At 33.4% G+C, this 22,105-nt stretch overlaps 1 protein-coding gene across 2 annotated transcripts in view; it reads left to right on the top strand.

Moving 5' to 3' along the window:
• Nucleotides 1-21,964, top strand: part of ano11 (anoctamin 11) — a 24,568-nt gene extending 2,604 nt beyond the window's left edge. For both annotated transcript variants that reach the window (XM_087307132.1, XM_087307131.1), the window contains 22 exons: nucleotides 391-505; nucleotides 585-772; nucleotides 846-953; nucleotides 1,058-1,194; nucleotides 1,517-1,574; nucleotides 2,805-2,915; nucleotides 2,999-3,164; nucleotides 5,413-5,503; nucleotides 5,849-5,945; nucleotides 6,426-6,569; nucleotides 7,955-8,092; nucleotides 8,196-8,294; nucleotides 8,420-8,522; nucleotides 8,796-8,907; nucleotides 8,991-9,045; nucleotides 10,252-10,349; nucleotides 11,060-11,196; nucleotides 13,265-13,470; nucleotides 15,084-15,226; nucleotides 15,480-15,570; nucleotides 16,652-16,783; nucleotides 18,940-21,964. In XM_087307132.1, the coding sequence (XP_087163258.1) occupies nucleotides 391-505; nucleotides 585-772; nucleotides 846-953; nucleotides 1,058-1,194; nucleotides 1,517-1,574; nucleotides 2,805-2,915; nucleotides 2,999-3,164; nucleotides 5,413-5,503; nucleotides 5,849-5,945; nucleotides 6,426-6,569; nucleotides 7,955-8,092; nucleotides 8,196-8,294; nucleotides 8,420-8,522; nucleotides 8,796-8,907; nucleotides 8,991-9,045; nucleotides 10,252-10,349; nucleotides 11,060-11,196; nucleotides 13,265-13,470; nucleotides 15,084-15,226; nucleotides 15,480-15,570; nucleotides 16,652-16,783; nucleotides 18,940-18,963 (2,553 nt within the window). In that variant the 3' untranslated portion in view covers nucleotides 18,964-21,964. The remainder of the gene's footprint in view (nucleotides 1-390; nucleotides 506-584; nucleotides 773-845; nucleotides 954-1,057; nucleotides 1,195-1,516; nucleotides 1,575-2,804; nucleotides 2,916-2,998; nucleotides 3,165-5,412; nucleotides 5,504-5,848; nucleotides 5,946-6,425; nucleotides 6,570-7,954; nucleotides 8,093-8,195; nucleotides 8,295-8,419; nucleotides 8,523-8,795; nucleotides 8,908-8,990; nucleotides 9,046-10,251; nucleotides 10,350-11,059; nucleotides 11,197-13,264; nucleotides 13,471-15,083; nucleotides 15,227-15,479; nucleotides 15,571-16,651; nucleotides 16,784-18,939) is intronic.
• Nucleotides 21,965-22,105: the final 141 nt, after the last annotated feature.

The following is a 22,105-nucleotide window of genomic DNA, read 5'->3' as shown; positions in this document are numbered from 1 at the left end:
AAGCCCTAAGAGATGGTTCATCCCAAAATGAACATTTAGTTTATGAACTCAAGTGGTTGCAAACCTTTATGAGTTTTTTTTTTTATTCTGTTGAACACAGAAGCAGATATTTTGTAGAATAAACATTGGCATTATAAGCAAATACTATGGAAGTCAATGGTTACAAGTTTCTAACATTTTTTAAAATAACATAATTTGTGTTCAACCGGTTTTTGATCTTTTTAACTGTAAGCCTTAATTCACTAAATAAAATCCAGCCAATCCATCTGATGAAAGTGGATAAGGGCCAAAAGAAAAAAAATGCACAATGCAAAATAAAAATGAATTTTTAAGATATACACAAAAGTGGTCTTGTGGTTTTACTTATAGAAATTTTTGTTCCCAAATTAGTTGAATACTGCAGCCAATGATGACGATGACCCCATATACGTTCATTGTGAACAGACCGCAAGCGCACCTGTTCACCATACAGGCAACTACTTCAGAGACGGCCAAACAAAAATAGGTAAAGCGCTGTAAACAAATGAACCCCATTGGTGCACACAGTATAAAGTCATATTAAACCCTGCTCACTCTTACCTCAGACTTCGTGCTGGTGTGGGAGGTAAAGGTTCGCCGTAAGCGCAGAAGTCGAGGACAAGCAGAGGCGTCCGAGGGGGCAGCAGAACCAGCACAAGAGGAGAGCAGGTCAGAGAGAAGAAAAGCTCAGCTGGCCAGATGGAGAGACAAATTCATCCTGAACCTCCAGACTGCTGGACTGTTGATGGAAAAGGTTCATCTTCTTAATACAGAGCTATTCATGTTGCTTAATAAATAGTTTCTAATGTATTTCTCTACATCTTCAGGAGGAATCCTCCAGTGTAAAGAAGACTATCCACTATCTGAAGCTTCATGCTCCGTGGGACGTGCTGGTGTACTATGCTGAGGAGTTGTGTTTAAGAGCTCCTCTACAGGTAAGGTGTCATTATTAAGTTCACCTCAAAACTTTCACAGCTTAAAAGAAGCATAATTGGGTAAACTGTAAGCTCTGGAGTGTGTTGTATTTGTCCATTGACAGGCACAGCCTCATCCAGACTTCAATACTTCTGCTCGAGTTCTACAGAAGCTCTGGGTACCAAACATCATGAAAGACTCTGTCCCCAACCGTCCTGTTGACTACTACACATGTGCCTTCCGCAAGTCCAAAATGGAAAAGTTATGCTTCGCTTCTGTATTTGTCAATGCCAATTAACTTTTTGATTTAGTGGCTAATTTGTATTCATTTGTACAATCTCCTTCCTGTTTTAGTACGATTCGCTCATCGCCCAATGAGGTGTGGGGTTTGGGGGAATGCCTCCTTTTTAAAATTAAATGTTTTCATACTAATTAAATTGTATGAATTCATGGAAATTAGCCACTTTTTAAAATATGTGAAATACTTTTGTTTCCTCATGAGATCGGACTGATATTTGGAATAGAGTTTCATCTGTTTGAAAACCGATTTGAAAATATTTAATTTGACTTGTTGGTTTGTTAGGTTTCTGGGCTCTGATGACCGTGAAAACTACTTCACAAGCACACAAAGACACCGCATTGTGAGTGTGCAGTACACCGAAATGTAAAATAGCACACCTACAGTATTGTTCAAAAGTCAATGTTGCATTTATTTGATCAAAATATAAGCTTTCCATTGATGGGCAGTTTGTTAGGATTGCATAATATTTGATACAACTATTTGGGCTCCAACAAATCTAAATATTGAAGAAATTGACTTTAAAGCTTAGCATTGCTAAATTTTTTAGATCTTTACTTCATATTTGAATAATTTTTGGCATAATAAATTTAGACTCATACTTTATATTTTATAAAGGCATGCAACAAGAGGTTTTGTGGTCCAGGGTCAAATATTATTACAAATTAAAAATAGGATTTTATACAATACGTGTGTGTCTCAATTTTAATTAATGTAAAATACAGCATAATTATATTTTCATGTATTTCAATCATTTATTTCTTTGATAAAGCAGATTGTACAAAAGCCATTTTTCAATCTTTAGTGTCATGTGTCACATTCAGAAAAAAAAAGTGTTGATTTGGTGCTTAACCTGTTAGCCAGCACTCACTTTTGGGGATTTCCACCTACCTAACTTTAAATAGTAACAGTTCTTGACTCCATTAAGCTACAAATTAGGCATCTTTGGAAAGAAGACATTTTGAGCTTTACTGGTAAAAGGGAAAGTTTCATGCTCAAAAATATTAAAAGTTACACATTATGAAGTCATGAGAAAAAAAGTAGTGTGTTCAATATTTGATCTTCCATTTACAAACACAGGAAAACATTAATGTTATGTCCTAGAAAAAAAGGTCTTGAAAGCCAAGTGTTTCATGAGTTTATATTTCAAATTGGATGAAGTTAGCATGCAAAATGAGATTTGTGTAAAAAGTTTTCAGAGACCATATCAGTGTCCTCCTTTCCCTCACCATCAGAGACATTTTCTCAAAAATGACCTTCCCAAACTAAAACAGTTACAGTTGCTGAATTTCTTCGTCTACATTCACAGTTTATGTATCTTTAAAAAGAAAACACTCTGGGCTTTATTATCCATCATCTAGAGTTTTAATGCTCACAATGAAAAAAAGGTATAGATGCTCAAGTAATGTACTAAAATTGCACATTATATTCATGTTATCAGTATTGAAAACAACTGCTGGTTAATATATTTTATGAAAGCCGTGATGGATTTTGGACCGTTTATAGACCATTATGAATTTTGTTTCAAGATTCTTGTATAAAGATCAACAGCATAATTCTGTTCCTATTGCAGGTGTATGAAATCCTAGCTAGGACTGCGTATGGCAGAAGGAAGCGTGCAGAAGTTGGAGTAGCTCGTCTGCTGAGAGATGGGGCTTTTACTGGTGCATTCCCACTGCATGAGGTTAGACAATGGAGCACCAAATACAGCAAAGCTCTTCAAACATGCATGTCCAGCATCATTGTCAGCTTTTTTCTGCTTCTTAGGGCCCCTTTAAGCTCCCAAGTTGTGACACTCAGCCTGACCAGCTGAACAAGAGACAGGTTCTGTATCACTATTGGGCCAGCTGGTTAAAATGGTGCAAGTACCAGCCTTTGGATCACATCCGTGAATACTTTGGAGAGAAGATCGCACTTTATTTCGCATGGCTGGGTGAGAAGTAGTATTACTATTACTTATAATGACAGACTATTACTTATACTGACTTAAATTCTTGATTCTGACTGGTTGATGAATGTTCTAAGGCAGCAGTGTGAAACTCAGTTTCTGGAGGGCCACAGCCCTGCACAGTTTAGTTCCAACTCTGCTTCAACACACTTACCTTTAGGTCTCAAATAAGCTGGAAGGACTCAATTAGTTAAATCAAGTGTTAAATTAGGGTTAAAATTAAACTGTGCAGAGCTGTGGCCCTCCAGGAACTGAGTTTGACAAATGTATTCTTAGGTGTACAATTATTTTTCAGGGACGGTGTGTTTTAAGGGAGACACACAGTTATGTTAAATCAGGTCTAGACTGCATTATAGTTCCATATCACTTCAGTAGAGGAGTTCACTTATTTCAAAGTTCCTTACGGTGCAAAGCAAGCAAATAGCCTAAATATACATACAAGAAATATGGGGTCACAAAGAAATGTGTTGTCTGCACTGCCCTTTCAATATTATCAAAACAGTTGTTTTGTTATTGAAGGGCTACATTTCCCATAATCTGTTGTAAGGCACAGTAATCAGAGTTCCCACAAGAATATCGTGGAATTTGAAATGGTCTACTCCAGACTGGGAAAAGTCAGGGAACTTTATATATGTGGTTTTTGTTTGTCACTTTAAATTTTACTTTCCATTTGTCAAAAATGCATTTAAACAAAATGTTTTGCCTATTTTTATGGTAATGGTGTTCTTACCAACATTTTATTCTTTTCCCTACTTAAAATACTATCTGTGGCTGTTTTTTATTTGCTCAGTGCAGAACAGTTGATTTTGCGGAAAAAGTCTACTTTGGCCTAAACTGACTAATTCAGTAGTATTTCCTGCGGTTCTTGTGCTGCTTTGTTAAATATATAAACTAATGTACAGATCTCAATTGACTTCATTACTGTTTTGTCCTTAAGAACTACTGTCTGATTTTTATATAACATTAACACTGAGAGAAACAAAGTGAAAGTGTTTAGTTCAACCAAATAAAGCCTACTACATTAAATTTGATATACAAAAAATTCTAAATGATAAAAATATAAACAACTTTTAATTGCTTCGTCAACATCATTCGAAAAATCATGCTAAAGTTACTATTTCTGAATATTATGGTTTTTAATACAAAACAATGCAGAAGGAGTTTGGACAATGTCGTGACTGTAAAAAAAGAAACTCATCTTAAATTTGCATCATTTGCTTAATTTTGGCTTTAAATTCTGAAATCACAGCACAGAATCACAAAATACTAGAGGGACTGTTCAACACAACATCTGCCTGTTTTTCTGTTGTGTTGGTGTAGGAACCCTCAGTGATAACATTTCAATTTTTAAATAATTGTTTTCTATTACTGGGTTGCGGCTGGAAGGGCATTCGCTGCATAAAGACATATGCTGGAATAGTTGGCGGTTCATTCCGCTGTGGCAACCCCTGATAAATAAAGTAATAAGCTAAAGGAAAATGAATTAATAATTTGAGTTTTTCGGTCACACTTTACAATAAGGTTCATTAGTTAATGCATTTACTAACATGAACAAGCAATGAATAATACATTTAGTACTGTATTTGTTCATGTTAGTTAAAGTTAGTTAATGAAAATACAGTAGTTCATTGTTAGTTCATATTAACTCATGGTGCATTATTTAATGGTAATAAGCATGGACTTGGATGTTAATAATACATTAGGAAATGTTTAATTATGATTAATAAATGCTGTACATGTGTTGTTCATGATTAGTTCATGTTAGTAAATGCATTAAATAATGAACCTTATTGTAAAGTGTTACCAGTTTTTCTATTGGAAGAGATGCTACTTTTAAATTGGAACACTATTGTTTAATATCTTCTATAGTATAAATCTCTCACATAGGCTGACACATGAGCATTTTATGAATAAAACATGGCTAATATATTAAGGTCAAATATCTTAATGCACAGCTGAATCAGTAATCTGTTTAATCATTCATTTATTTAAAAGAAATATAAATCCTTTAATGAGTTATTCCTTCCTTTTTTATAATAATAAATCAATTTTAATATGCTAACATTTTCATTCATGCTTTCCGCATGTCACCGAATCAATAATCATTCATTTTTCTTCAGCTTAGTCCCTTTATTCATCAGGGGTCACCACAGCTGAATGATTCCAGCCGCAACTCAGTACTGGCATACACAATATATTAGTGAATAATAATAACCATATTCTTTGCCTTCAGGATTTTACACCGCCTGGCTTCTGCCTGCTGCATTGGTTGGCACGTGTGTCTTTGTTTCGGGTATTTTGACTATGGGATCCAATACTCCAGCGTAAGTGTCTCCTAGATTATCGATTAACTGTGTGTTAGATGCAGCACTAAACCATTCTCACACATGTAGTGCTCCTCTAAGCTATTTTTCTGCTATGAGAAATAATGTCATATCATAGCAACTGTTGACTAAGTACTACTGGTAATGTGTTGAGAAATTTGGTGCAGTTTACACCTCAGTATAAACACAAAATAAGGAGAATGAAAATGAGACTATAGAAGCACTACAGTGTCTGTCTATTTGGTGTATTGATTTTAGCATAAAACTAAGCCACTGCTTCTAGTAACCTCACTCTTCATTTTTGCTTTCATTCCATTGCTGTCCATTTACATTTACTGTCTACAGGAAGGAAATCTGTGAAAGCGGAGGACTTTATCTAATGTGTCCTCTGTGTGAAACCTGTAAACCCTGGAATATGTCTGACATCTGTCCCATGGCCAAGGTAATCATCCCTGGCTCAAGTTGCTTTGGTTGAGTTTGGCTCTGTATGCAGGAGACAGTATTGTAGCATTAATATTTATATTGTTGGTTAATATGTGTATGGAGTATAGACCATTTTAATGTGATCATTTCACTGGCCCATGAGCATTTCTTGCTTGTTATCAAACTATAACTCCTTTAACAAAAAGCAATTCAATCATAACTTAATGTTAAAACCACTATCATAAAATTATTTATTGATGTGTGGCTCTTTTTGCATTCTGGGAAGCTATAGAAATTAAGAATGTTAAACAGGAAAACGTTGGGACTATTTTTTGTGTTTACATCCCTCAAAATGGTCATTTATATATATTTCATTACGTAAAATATAGTTATTCATGTAATTTCATTTTTGTAATGTAGTGTGGAGCCAGTAATGAGAAATAATTAGGCATTAGGACTATATTTTATTTGATGGTGATTATTCCCAACTCTCCCCTAGGTTGGTTATCTTTTTGATCATCCCGGGACGGTCTTCTTCAGTGTGTTCATGTCTTTGTGGGCTGTCACGTTCTTGGAGTACTGGAAACGTAAGAATGCCACTCTCGCTCACCACTGGGACTGCATGGATTTCCATGAGGACGAGGTTTGATTATTATAATGTTTTAGAATTTGTATTTTTGTTCTTTTAAATGTTTAAACATTACATAAACAACATTATACCATGAAGTGAAAGGTGAAAACTGTTTTGATTTCTTAATTTGTTTAATAGAGAAAAGAGAAAAGTTGTTTTGTTTTTGATTTGTGTAAATAAAAACAAGAAAAGAAAATTTAGTTTTGTTTGATTTTAGTATTTGTTAAATATTCTAAGAAAAGTTTTAAATGTTGGGGAAATCAACATACAAAAAATACTAAAATATTTTTTGTATGTGGAAAAATGAGAAGTGAAAAATATTTTGTTTTGTAATAGTGTTTTGGAACTGTTTGTTTAGTTATGTTTATATATGTCAGATCAAGGTTAGAAGTGGAACTTTTTTTATTTGTTTTATTTGTTTTTGGATGCAGGAAAATAAGAATTAAAAAAGGTTATGTTCTTTGTGGGTAAATATCAGAAACACTACTTTTATGTGGGGAAAAAAATGAAACATGATCAGTTTGGATTTTTGTTCTACTTTTGTCTGCTGGGTTTTTTTTTCCATTTAGAGGAGAACCTACAAACAGGGCCAGACAGAATCTGCTGAATTATTTTGCTATTTCTGCACAGATTATTGTAAAAAAACCTGTAAATCTATGTGGAATGATTTTGAGTGTACTAAAAACGTAATATGTTAATTAAACAATTCTACATTTTTAACTTTTATTTAATGTTTACAACGCAGATCCTATTAGATCTATTTATTTGATAAACAAAGCAAGTCTCTTATATAATATATCTACCATATATGAAATGAAAACAGAAATTACTACTTTACAAACTGTATTGCAAGTAAATCATATGAATGCTTTCATATTAGTCAGTAATATTACTGAGTTAGTTAACAAAAACTGAATAAATATATTTACACACATTTATACACAACTTAATAGATAGTTTCAATGGGCTAAAAATCTGCAGAAATCTGTGGAGTTCTGCACGCACAGATTCTGTGTGAGCCTACTCATAAGCAAAGTATGTTATTGTGTTGGCTTGCTTGAAGTTTTTTTTATGTTTTAGTGTCAGAACTGGGATTTTTATCAGTTGTTTAATCGTTGTATGTGGGGAGAATAGGAAATGAAAAAGGTGCAAAAATACATTTTAAATTTGAGTTTTTACCCTTTTGTATACAGCAGAACAAAATAAATAATTGTAATAGAAAAAAACAATACAGTAAATCTTTACAATACAAACACATTTGGTATTTTGCTTTGCCAAAAAAGCTTGTTTTAACTGGAAATAATTTTTTAAGTAATTTTTTTTATTCTGTATGTATTTATACAAATGATAACATGTATTTTATAAATAATAAATGTTATTCTTTCATAAATGCACAGGAACCTCCACGTCCCGAGTTTGCTGCAATGGCCCCTGCAATGGAGGAGAACCCAGTGACAGGAGTGAAGGAGCCCTACTTCCCTGAAAAAGCCCGGATTTCTCGCATGCTGACGGGCTCTATGGTCATTGTTATAATGGTGAGACCCACTGGAGGTTTAATAGATAAAAAAATGAATTACTTCAATAGATATGAGATACTTTATCATAAAAAGTCCCACGTTTCTCAATCTGTTTCCCCAGCTGTGTGTAGTGATGATCTTCTTGGTCACAGTCATCATATACCGCAGTATAGTAAGCGTAATGATGTTCGAAACTGGCAGTTCTGTTCTGCGTACTCAGGTGGGCACCAAATCCATCTGCATTAAATATAAAGCCTGTAATGCAGCATTTCATTAATCTCCTCCGCACCTGCAGCAACTCTCGAACTCTGAATCAACTCCGCACACACATATTTTGTCTTCCAGGCTGGGAATATTGCCAACATATCCAGCACTTTGGTGAACCTGGCTCTGATCTTGCTGATGGGGCAGGTCTACACAGCCCTGGCAGAACAGCTCACTAAATGGGGTAAGATCACATCCCATAATGCAATGCAGGCCTAGGGCTTTAAATCAAATCAGGCCAGTGTTGCCATTTTCTGTGGTTCAGTATAATGAACCTGCCCGTCCACACTGACTTTAAAAATCAATAAACTATTAGAGCTCTAGACGCAAGTCTTTCTCTCTAAGGCAATTACAATAAAGCTTTGAGACTTCACACATGCCATTAAATAAAGCTCATTTATCTTGTGCACTCAAATACCGCTGTTCCTGAAACTGTTTATTTTTGTTGTCCTTACAGAGATGCACAGGACACAAACACAGTACGAAGATGCCTTTACATTCAAAGTCTTCATCTTTCAGTTTGTCAACTTTTACTCATCACCTTTCTATGTGGCCTTCTTCAAGGGCAGGTAATCTGTTAACCAGCCTAGCAAAACAAAACCTTGTTTCAAAATCAGAGCGTTCAATGTGCTTTCGTCATTTTTTTATGCAGATTTGTGGGCTATCCTGGACATTATGGTACATTGTTCGGGATGCGGAATGAGGATGTGAGTGCTTTTGCATTCAGATGTATGTTTCGGATTTTTGATATTTTCCCATTATATGATTCAGTGCAAAGGTTCAGGATGTGCAGCAATACACAAATATCTTTAAAAATGAAAAAAATTATAGGATTAAAATATTACAAAAATTATTATTTTCTACATGAATAAAAAAAACACTACCTCCATACCATCACGTCAGAGGGCTTTTTCAGTTTATTCATGACAATTAGCATTTGTATAATGTTTTTTTTCTAAGTAGTATTACTTATTATATGTTTATTTATATTTGTTTTTTTAAAAGCAAGTTTAGATTTGTCCACCTGTCAGGGTTTTGGAGATGTATGCATCACCATATGGGGCATAAGAATTCGACGGGTGTTTGGATATAACTCCGTTTTTTTGACCACACTTGGTTATTATTGTTCATTTATTTGTTTGTTGGAAATTACAAATGAATTTAGAAATAGTTTTGAAACAAATCTTTGTACTTTACAAACAAAATTAAATATGTAGACTAATGAATGTCTTCAGTGGAGTGCATACAACAGTGTTCCTACTCCACAGAAGTAAAGGAGTAAAGAGTAAAAGTATAGTAAAGAGAAGGTAAAGAGGCCTAATGGAGGAGGCCCGTTGTTTATCCTCATGCTGCAGATGCTTTATTTAACTGTTTCTTTGCTAGTGAAGTATTCAGTTTTTCCACTTACAAAGTTCGCTATGTAAATAGCAAATGCGCACCATGGCATGACACAACTGACTCTTAAAGGGAATGGGAGATGAGACTTTGATTGGTTTAATGCACGTTAGGCTGAAAACACACCCATAACTCATTAAGAGAATAGGCACAACCCTGTTAGACCATGTGCCAGGGCGCAAAGTGTATTTTTCCATTTTTAAAAAAACAAAGGTTAAAATCTGACATGCTCTTAATGTTTTTGCGCCATGCGCTTTAGACTTTGCGCCTAGATCTTTAAAATAGAGCCCATGCTCTTGGAGGTTTGTGAAAAATTTGATCATTTATCATGAAATGTTTCTAATATCCAATATTTAGGTTTCCTCATGCTGAACAAGTTTTCTAGAACCACCAATATTTTCAGATTAAAAAAATATTTTAAATATTATTACGTTTATAAAATATAAAAGTTTTGTTTTTAGAAAGAAGTGCATCCTCTATGAGCATTTAAGACATAAGATATGTGCCTGTGTTTGCAGTGTGGACCAGGAGGCTGTCTGATTGAACTGGCTGAGCAGCTCTGCATCATCATGGTGGGAAAACAACTCATCAACAACATTCAGGAGTTTGTCATCCCGTACGTGACTCCCTTGTGACAAGTCATATGTAACTTGAAACATTTTTATATGGTAGAGCAAACCGTGTACAGTAGTATCTACACTAAGACTGTTACATTTTCAATAAGAATTACATTTATATAATCTGATCCTACATAAAAAGGAGTCAGCAATGTGAGTTGGCACAGCAGTTTCTGCAGAGGTTTGTGGGTCATACATTGTGGAAAACATGAATAATAAATAATAAGCAAACGATGAACATCTTAAAATGCAAAAACCTTTCTCTGAGATTTAGATTTGGGGGTTGGAAAACGTCTCTGTTGTAGTATAAAAAAAAAATCAATGAAGACTTTCTACTATCATACACAGTGAGCCTGGATAGCTGTTTATGTGCATTGACTGATATGCATATGGATTAATCTGCTGCAGGGCGCAGTGGGCAGAGCGATGACTCTCTCAGTGCCAGTACTGCAGCATGTCTCTCCTGTAAGGCAGTAGTTCCAGCGGTTTAGCAGGATAAATGCCACACAGGAGAAGCTTTTAGTGCTCCCTTATCAATAATGCATCACCAGAGTCAAGCTCAGGCAAAAAGTATCGTTCAGCATGAGTACTGTTCTATTTTAGAGCTAGAAATAGCCTCAGAAGAGACATCCTCATTATCTTCATCATCAAACAGAACACTTTATGTCTGTTGCTTCTGCTTTTCTCATTTTCTTTCTCTGTTTTTCAGTAAAATAAAGGCTTGGAGACAGAAACGGGCCTTGGCATCTGTGAAGAAAGCCCAGAAGACACAAGAGCCTGAGCGCTGGGAGCAAGACTATGAGTTGATTCCCTGCGAGGGACTTTTTGACGAATATCTGGAGATTGGTAAGATGATAGTCTTTCCGCTTTTGTAAGCTTTTCATTTCTGTCAGAAAATATTGACTTCAGGAAATTGTGCACCTACTGTATTTTTCACTGTCAGTCCTGGCTTACCTGGAGCACTAGACAAGATTTGACATGACAAAGAAAATCTAACATTTTGATATGCGAGCAAGCACACTTCTGTTCAGAGTTGATCCGGTTATAAAAGATTACCATTTTAAAACACATGCGGTCCTTTTTAGTTTGTCAAAGAATACTTTACTTTTTTTTCTACAAAATTTTCAACTTTTAATTTTTTTTTCAACATTTATAATAATGTAGAACTATTAGATGAAGATAAAGATAAAATAATTAGATAAAGATTAATCACAGTTAGCTCCGGTTTCCCCCACAGTCCAAAAACATGCGCTATAGGTCATTTGGGTAGGCTAAATTAACTGTAGTGTATGTGTGGGAATGAGTGTGTTTTGATGTTTCCCAGTACTGGGTTGCAGCTGGAAGGACATCCGCTGTGTAAAACATATGCTGCATAAGTTGGTGGTTCATTCTGCTGTGGTGACCCCAGATGAATAAAGGGACTAAGCCGAAAAGAAATGAATGAATAATCACAATTAATCACATCCAAAATAAAAGTGTGTTTGACATAATATATGTGTATTATATAAATATTTCTTATGTATAAATAGGCCCACACGTAATCTGCGCATGCTGAAATCTGCAGATTTCCTCAGATTTTTAACCCATCATTGAGTCTATGTATTTACTTGTGTAAACATGTGTAAATTTATATTATTTTAGTTTTTTGATTAAATTTATTAATATTATTGACTGATATGAAAATGTGTATATAATTTATTTAGATTACAGTTTGTAAAGTAATTTTTTTCTGTCTTGTAGTAGATATATTTTATGAGAAACTTGCTTTGTTTACCAAATAAGGGGTTCTAATTTAATTTGCATTGTAAACATTAAATAAAAATTAAAAAGGTGTTATTTTTTATTTGATATATTAAGTTTATAGTTATCATACTCCCAAAATCATTTTGCATACATCCGCAGATTTTTACAAAATTCTCTGCAGAAATAGCAAAAAATGTCCGCAGGTTCTGTCTGGCCATATGCATAAGTGATACACACATATACATAGAAATAAAGCTATGCGATCCAATTTTGTTACAAAGTATATATACATTTAATTATCTATGTATCACATACACATATAATTTATATCTAAATATAAAAAAACATTTTCTCAAATATGCACATATGTACATAATAAATATACACAGTACACACAATTAAATTGTCAAAACAAAATTTTGGATGTGATTAATCAGTATACATTTTTCCCTAGCACAAATAAATATGTCTTGAGCAACAAATGAGTTTTCTGTTATACCGTTCTTACGGTATATGTACGTTTTTGGTTTGTTTGTATGGTTTTTACATTTTTTTTCACAATGGTTTTGTTTAGTTTTTTAGGGCAACAGTATCTCCAGCAAAAAAGGAACCTCTACACCAAAAGCTACTGGTCCAAAATATTTTAAATATATTTTAAAGTAAAATATATTGGGTTCAATGCGGGAACACATTGTTGTTTTTACCCAGACATTTAAAAAGAACTTATATTAAGGGCAGTATGATATGTGCAGCAAGATTGTAATACCGTGGAACCGCGATATTTTTATCCAAAGTTATCATACCATCAGAATCCTATACCGGCCCATGCCTAGACATCAGTGGTTTGTTCTGTAGTCAATCAGAAAAAAAACCCTAAAAGGGGCTAATAATATTTATTTTTAAATATTAAGAATTAAGAATTTTTCCAAATAAAAAATATAGTAGGGCATTAAAACATTACTTGATAGGGAAATTCACTGAAGGGCTAATAATTTTGTCTTCAGCTCTATAACATCATACAGAACTTCAACTGAATTTCTGTCCCACCAAAAGAGACACACATTTTTACCTGCAATCATCTTATAAATTAATCATAAACATTAAATGGACCTGACTCTTCTGTATAGAAGCTCTTGCTGAACTTACAGTATGTGATCTTCGCTTCTTCCAGTTCTGCAGTTTGGCTTCATCACTATCTTTGTGGCGGCGTTTCCTCTGGCTCCTCTGTTTGCTCTGCTGAATAACTGGGTGGAAGTGAGGCTGGATGCTCATAAGTTTGTGTGTGAATACCGGCGGCCCGTGGCAGAGCGAGCACAGCACATTGGTGTCTGGTTCATCATACTGGAGGCGCTGTCCCACGTGTCTGTCATAGTCAATGTGAGAACCTGCTAAGAAAAAAAACTTGTATTATCTAACCAATACAGCTTACTCCCAGCTTACTCATGTATAATCATTTACTATATTTTTTGCAATGTACAGGTAACACTTTATAAAATGGGACACACAGTTTATGTTAGGTAATGTCTTTACTAACATGAACTAATAATGAACAATACTTGTACAGCATTTATTAATTATAATTTAACATTTACTAATTCATTATTAAAGTCCAACACTGTGCTTGTTAACATTAGTTAATGCACCATGACTTAGCGTGTACTAAAAATAAACAACTGTATTTTCATTGACTTAATTTATTATAAATTATTACATATTAGCAATAAATAATGATTACCTGATCATTAAAGTAACGTAGAATGGTTATACTGTGATTATTATAATCATTAAGTGATTGCATATGATTGTTTTATCTGAATATATTTATTTCTAAATGATCTAATGTAATTTTCATTTTTTTTTACGTTAAGTGGTTGTAAACAATTTATTTGGGCTGAATTTAAACGAAAAAATTAAGTTGAACATTATTGAACTTAATTTGTTTGTTTAAATTCAACACAAATAAATTGCTTGCAACAGTTCTTCATGCAACACTTTTTTTCAGTAGTAATTTAAGTTCTTCATACACTACTTAGATTGACATTTGATTTATTAAATCATAATCGCAGTCTGGTGAGGTCATATGTTTTATGCGTTGTTTTCCTACACTGACTTCTACCATTTAAAAAATAAAACACATTAATAAAAATATATTTATCGCTGCAGAACAAATTAAAAGTGGTAATATTTTTTTAAAAAATGTGTGTAAGCATATACATGAACTTTAAACAACACTTCTAAACATTTTAATTTAAGTAACCTTCATTAGTGAACATTAGTGTTTCTTAGTTTCTCATTTTTATAGATATAAAAAAATATTTTTACAAAACAATCTCTTAAATATAATATGATAATATCTGTTACATGAAAAGATTACGAATGTTTTCTAAACAGTTTGGAAACTTGTTTAGTACTGCTGTATTGAGGAAAAAAATAGTCAATGTGAACTGAAACTGTTTCATCAACAACATTTAGCAAATAATCTTCAAAACAAAAACAAAAACAAACAAAAAACAAGTCAGTTTTGTCAAATTAGAGAAATCTAGGCAACTTTATGGGTAAATTAAAAAACAATGTAGTGTTTTTTTTTTTACGTTCAAACAACAAAATTTGTCTTTTTGCTAAATTGTTTCATGTTCAAACCACTTAAATTTGTAAAAAAAAAAATAATAATTTAATAGTTTACTTAATTAGATTGTCAAACAAACCGAATGTTTGACCCATAATTTTCATACAGTGTATTCTACTGATCACACACAAGTTGTTGTCAAAATATCTTTCTCCTGGTGAGCTCTGTAAATGTGCTTGACCAAAGTGAGCACACGCTTTTGCCTACACAAAAATGATACTGTAGATTCTTCTTGAAATGGTGGGATTTTGCCCCCCAAAAATCAGCAGAGAAGCAGTTTTGCTAGCTGTTTATTTGTGAAACATATAATATACGGGTTTTGTTATCCAATATATATATATATATATTTTTTTTCCCTCTACAGGCATTCCTCATTGCGTTCACCTCAGATTTTCTGCCCCGTCTGCTGTACCAGTACAAGTTCAACAATGACCTCCATGGTTATGTCAACTTCACACTGGCTTATTCTCCACCCAGTTACAATCACTCCAGTCATACTGTGTGCAGGTAACACTGCAGTGCAACAAACCTGACATCTGATTAGATGCGCTATTTTGCCTTTTTTTTTAAGGGATGTTCCTTATATGTTGCATTTTGTTCAGGTTAGCCATGTTCAGATATTTCCTGGCTATCTTTGTGTTTTGCACTGAAGAGGTGAAATTGTTCATCATAGCAGTAAACTGTAAAACTGCAGCTGTCAGCAATGTTCGATTTTTCTTCTCTTGTGGTCATTTTTTGTCAATTATTTTCTTCTTGTCAGGTATAAAGCATTCCGGGATGAAAATGGGAAATATAAGCTGGTGTATTGGGAGCTCCTGGCTGTAAGACTAGGATTTATCATCGCCTTTGAGGTGATCAATAATTTCATTATATACAAATATGCAATATATATATAGTAGGCCTGTCATGATATCTATTTTTTGTTGTATGATATGTTGTACCAAAACATATTGCAATATATTATATAATGCCAGAATGACAATATAATATTATCACAATGCACAGTATACTCTTCCAACGAGCTCATATTTTATTCTTAATAATTTTTCATTTAGTTTTAGTCATGTTTAAAATTTAATAAATAGGCATTGAAATCAAAGTGTGAAAATACATATTATATACATAATAATAAATGTTAAAAAAGTGCAAGATAAAAAAAATAACCAAGGCTGCAATATTTGCTACCAGATCTATTTTCAGTTGTCAGACACCCACATGAAAATATACTATAGCAATTTATTGTAAATGCTATTTGTTTATTACATTATTTGTACTATTTGTAAAACAACTAATGTTTTTTTTTAACCATACTTACACTGATACCTCTAATAGAAATAGAGATGTTGTACAATCAGCTAATATGTTGCTAGAATTGTTTTATTTGTATGGGCGATATATATATATATATATATATATATATATATATATATATATATATATATATATATATATATATATATATATTGCATCAAAATGATTGAGGTCATGTCCATGTGCTGTGTGATAAGTCGATATATTTACTATTGTGAAAGGCCTAATATATAGTAATCAACCCAGAAGTATGAATAATTTTGAGCTTGAATGTATATAGTTTACAGAATAATTTTTTTTTTTTATGAACATTTATAAGTGGAAACCAAAACAAACTAAACATTTAATTGGTTATATAGTTGTATTTCTGTACATAAATATACAAATATATTATAATAAGCTTCTGAAATCTTTTTGGTTATTAAGATAAAAAGATTTAGTGAGTCTGTCTAAATCAGCAGTTTGTGTCAACAAAACAAAATGCTGTAAAATTTTGATTTTTCCGTGAAATATATTAAAGAATATACATAACCATTGATTGATTACAGCCTCTTTTCTAATGGTCTAAAAATAATTTTCTCTGTACATTACAGTAATGAGTGTGTGTGTTCATATATTCAGCATGTAGTGTTCTTCGTTCTGCGTGTGATTGACTGGATGGTTCCTGATATCCCTGAGTCTCTGCAGCTGAAGATCAAGCGTGAGCGTTACCTGGCTAAACAGGCTCTGGCTGATAACCAGGAGGCCTTGCTGGTAAGTGCCAGGATGTTTTTAGTGAACAAAGTGGTCTCCACATCCTCCAGTATTTATGAATATATGAGATTTTCCTATTTTATTTACTTTTTCCATTTGTATTATTTGTTATTAAATGTTTTGCTGTACTAATTTTAGTTCCCATAATATGTATGTTCCCATATATATGTATGTGCAAGATCAGAGTCACAGAACTCAGAAGTGCTGAATATTATATTATATTATATTATATTATATTATATTATATTATATTATATTATATTATATTATATTATATTATATTATATTATTTTGAATAAGTTAAAATAAGTAAGGAATTTATATATAAATCAACATTTGAAGTGGATCAAAAAAAAAAAAATCCATATTGTCCTAAATAGAGAATGGGTGTTGTTCAATAGTTTTAGGACAATTTTAATTAAAGGTTTTGATCCATTTCAAATGTTGACTACTATATACAGTAAATATTTATTATATGTATATACAGGATAATATAAATTCATAACTTATTTTTGATGACATTTCTTCTAAATTTAAAAATAAAAAATGTCGGCATTTAGAGTATTTGTTTTTGAATAGCTGTACATATCAATGAAATAAATGTGTGACATAGTTCCATTACTCTAGTAAAAGTGGAGCAATGACCTCTGCATTACTTTTTTCTGCCCTGGTTTATATACTTCACATATTCTGAAAAGCACATGTGGGGAAAAAGATCAAAACATTATTCAACCCACTTTTCTGGAAAATATGTGTTAGGATGATGCTCTGCTTTTAGCTGAGGTCAGAGTGTATATTTGGCTGCGCTGGTTCCGAGCAGTGACTTACACCAAATATTCAGGATTATGGGGACAAAATGTTCAAGTAAAAAAAAATGTTGACATGATCCCTTGTGTGTTCCTCTATCTGTCATTTTACAGCCTCCTTCTAGGTCTTTCTGTTGTTAAATCAATTTTGGTTAACTTAATTATAGAGTTTATAAATAGATCTACATTTTAGCTGTTTATCATCACAGGTACAACATTGTTTAAATCGTTCTTAATGATTATTAAAGATGTATGTTCTATATATTTTGTATAATACAAATTACATATTGTCTGCCGTTTCAAAATAAAATTACTCTTTACTCTTTATATTTTATTTTTTAACACCCAACCCTAAACCCAACCATCACAGTAATGTAAAACCAGTAGTTATACCGAGTATTATTTATGCTATCTATTAAATTACCTAATAAATTGTACTTTTTAACACCTACCCTCACACCAACTCTACCAACCATCACAGTAATGTAAAAATATAAATTATTGTTATAAATTGTCATAAAAAATGCTGCTTTATTGATGTGCATATCGCACTTCTGGCCAGCCGTTTATCCAATCTAGACTTTACATTGTCTGAAGCCATTCCCCAACAACACCTTCATCAGTACATAGACAAGAGGGAAGCGGAGCGAGGGGGTCAGGAAGAGGTAGAAACTGTGTCTAATATTAAATCTAATTAAATGTCCTAAAATAAGTAAAGGAAAAAATATTTAGGATTATTTTTTATTAGTGTTTTACCACATCATAATTCTGTCTTTGTAAACTTAATTCCTCTTATTGTTCTATCCGTTTTTTTTTCTGTCTCTCTAAAATTTATTAATTTTATTATTATTATTATTAATTAATAATTATTATATATTTTTCTCTCCACTTTAGTCAGTACAAATTTAAAGGGATCGTTCAACCAAAAATGCGATTCCTGTCATCATTTACTCACCCTTTCTTTTTTCAAACCGGAGTTATTATTATTATTATTATTATTATTATTATTATTATTATTATTATTTATTCCTCTAAACAAAAAAGAATATATATTTTGAAGAAAGCTGAAAACCTGTAACCATTGAGAAGTTACAGGTATTCAACTTTCTTCAAAATATCTTCTTTTGTGTAGAAGTAAACTCAAGGGTTTATAACCACTTGAGAGAGAGTAAATAGTGCGTAAATCTGAGTTTTTTGGTGAACTATCCTTAAAAACCAGACTGAGAAAGTATTGTAATGTATGCAAAACATCTTCACTTTTGATAAACATTCGTGCTTGAATGATGGTTTGGTTTCTCTAAGCAATATCTTTCTTTCTCTTTCCTCCAAATTTCTCTTCTTTCTTTAAAGCAAGCGAAGCGTCTCGCTACATGAGACTGACCTGCAGCTCAAGTGTTTCTCCAGAAGGGGGCGCTACAAAAACACTTTCAGAACTGACTGTTTTGAACAAGAAAAGGAAAAGAAATGCTGTTGGACTGAATTTTGGCTTGTGTTTTGTGCCGGTTGATGGTGTGAGGGTGTTTGTAAGCATGCATTTCACAATGAAGAGGTGTATGCCAAACTCCGTTCACTATCACCTCTACTCTAACCAACGGCTGTTTACATCTGACTTCCTCTGGCTCCAACTTTAGTAATACTTGTGTTCAGCTGCACATCTCACTCTCTCTGGCCTCCCGATGAATGATATATTCCTATTTAGATTTAGTGGGAGGACAGGGAGGTTTGCTTTTCTACATTAATACTAAAGTATATATTTGTACTACTGACAAAGGGAGAATTGTGAAAGATGGCAAATGCTCTAGAAGTCTATTGTACAATATGTGTTGGTGTGAAATGCTTGTCAGAGTAATACCTTAATATATTTGCATTTGTCATGTCTGTCTCTGGGCTGTTTAAGGTATTACGTTTTAAAATAAAGCTAGTTTCAATAACTGTTAAAAAAAAAAAAGCATTTCAGTGTATATCAGTGTATTTCAGTTTTCAGTGCATGCTGGGGGACAGGATTAAAAAATGATTCAGGCACAAATGAAGAACTCAATCATTTTAAAACACTTTTAAAAAGACAAGTTGGGAAGTGTTCACTCTGTTCTCTTCTAAGATGAATAGAATGAATTATATAGATGAATTATATTATAAATGAAAGGGCATGATGACTATGCACAGCCAAAAAAGAAAAAGTTTTGTGAAAATACAGTATCATAAGTTATTTATCTCATATAAAAAGTAGTTTTTTTTCTCTACATATTTGTTGGGCTGCACAATTTGGCCAAATTTATATATTTTTTCTTTTCTTTTCTTTTTGATAGGACAGTAGCTAGACTGAAGCAGGGGGCAAGATTGAGAAAGTCCAGTAGTCTTGTCTTGAACTCGTTTCACTTTACGCACAATTGCACAACATGTCAGTGCACCGGCTATAATATCAATTTAATTGAGCTATTTTATTTTTCAAATTTGATCAACAATCGTATAATAGTATTGGATTTTTAATTTCTTATTTTAAGTTATGTATAAAATTATTTTCAGTGATGAGTTAATGTTAATGAGTGTTTTTTTTTTAACTGAATGAGCTGCTCATGTGTAAATGAAAACTGTGCCGCACTCTGAAACACAAAGTGCACATATTTTGATGCACAATGAGACATTTTAGGGTACTTTTCTAAAGAAAACCTTCATTCATTCAATTTCTTTTCGGCTTACTCCCTTTATTAATCTGGGGTCGCCACAGCGGAATGAACCGCCAACTTAGCGGATGCCCTTCCAGCTACAACCCATCACTGGGAAATAGAAAACATTTAATATTTTATTTGTATGTCATATATTTGTTATATTTAAGATAGATATTACTGTAGGTTATGTAGAGTATTTACTGTGAAATGAGCCACTAGAAAATCTGGATAAAGACCTAATCACATGTAAATGAACACAGTGCTTGGCTCCAATCTAATCCAATCTAGCTTGGCCTTAAACACCCAGCATGCACAAGAAGTCAACATGGTGTCAGACTGATGTTGTACCCCAACGTTGTGGGGACGTTGCATTTTTTGGGAAATGAAAATCAGGTTGACGTCAGAACCCAACATCAGGCCTACATCAATGTTCAACCTAAAATTAACCAAATTTCAACGTTTAATGATGTTACAGCTTGATGTTGTGTGGATGTTACCACTATGGCGTCTATCAGATGTTGGAATTTGGTTGCCACACCTGACGAATAATTGTCAGTATTTGACGTCAATATGATGCTGGTTTAAGATGTTGACGCGTCATTAGATTTTGGTAAAAAATCAATGTCTTTAGATGCTGGCTAGACTTGAATTTTGGTCACCTGACATCACAACCTAAATCATTGTGTACCTGCTGGGCAATAACTTAATGCACTACAGAATGTTACGTTTATGAAGAGCATTTAGTAACACTTTATTTTGAAGTACCATTTGAGTGTTAGTAGACTTTCTGCTTAATATCTGCTGATACTGCTCCTTCAACAGACATTTAACTGACCATCAGAAATTTTGCCAGAACATGTCAACTTACACTAACCCTAACCTCAACCTAACAGTCTACTTATAATCTGAGAGTTAGTTGGCATGTAGATGCAATGTAACCTAAATTTAACTTAATAGACCATCGAAATAACATGTGACTGAGCATTTCTTGAAAACACTGTTGACAGTGGAACACTGGATTTTAGCTGCTCAAATTCAATATGCACATATGTCCCATATTAAATCACCTCAGTTGCAATTTGTCAATCAAACTACTAAGTCATATCACGATTTGATTTCAATCAATTGTGCGGCCTTTCTTCCGAAGCCAAAAGAACTGTAAATCTATAAATGACAAACAGCAGCTTAAACATTCTTTTAAGCATCTTTTGTTCCACAGGGGGAAAAAAAACAGAATTGGAACATCATGAGTGCAAGCAAATAATCACAGAATGTAATTTTTATCCAAACAACCTCTTTAATTCCAAGCTACGCCTGCCCTGTCGAACAATGCCTAATTGTGCAAAAATGGTGAGCTTGGACAAGAAAGAAAATGATATGCTTGAACAAGTTAAAAAGGTGAAGAAGACAACACTAATGCCGAGCCATTGAAGTTCTGTGTTCCAGAGCTGAGAGCCCGTGCCAGCTGGCAAACATGTCAGATCCTTAATCTTTAACACGTCCATGTAGGCAACTCCTGCTCTACTTTCTGCAGATCTCTGCTTCTCAAATTCCGTTTCATTCCATCAAACCATCAATCCCAGCATTGTGTGACAAACCTGCCCCTTTGATATCCCTTTTACCAAACTGTTTTGTTAAGCAACTCTGATTTATTAAGTCAGAAGCGGACAGGTGTTCTGATAATGATTTGTCTCTAACCCCACCTACCCAAAAAAAAAAAAAAAAAAGAAGAATCTCCATTGCCTCAGGCTCTTTCTTTCTCCCTATCTCTCTCTCTCTCTCTCTCTCTCCTTCATTTTTTGATTGTTATGATTGCTGTGCGTTCCTCCGCCGTTCAGCCTGCAGGAGGG

This window comes from Danio rerio, chromosome 23, assembly GCF_052040795.2.
Source record: "Danio rerio strain M-AB ecotype USA chromosome 23, GRCz13ab, whole genome shotgun sequence".
In the NCBI taxonomy this organism is placed as follows: Eukaryota; Metazoa; Chordata; class Actinopteri; order Cypriniformes; family Danionidae; genus Danio; species Danio rerio.
This window is presented reverse-complemented; position numbering and strand designations above follow the sequence as displayed.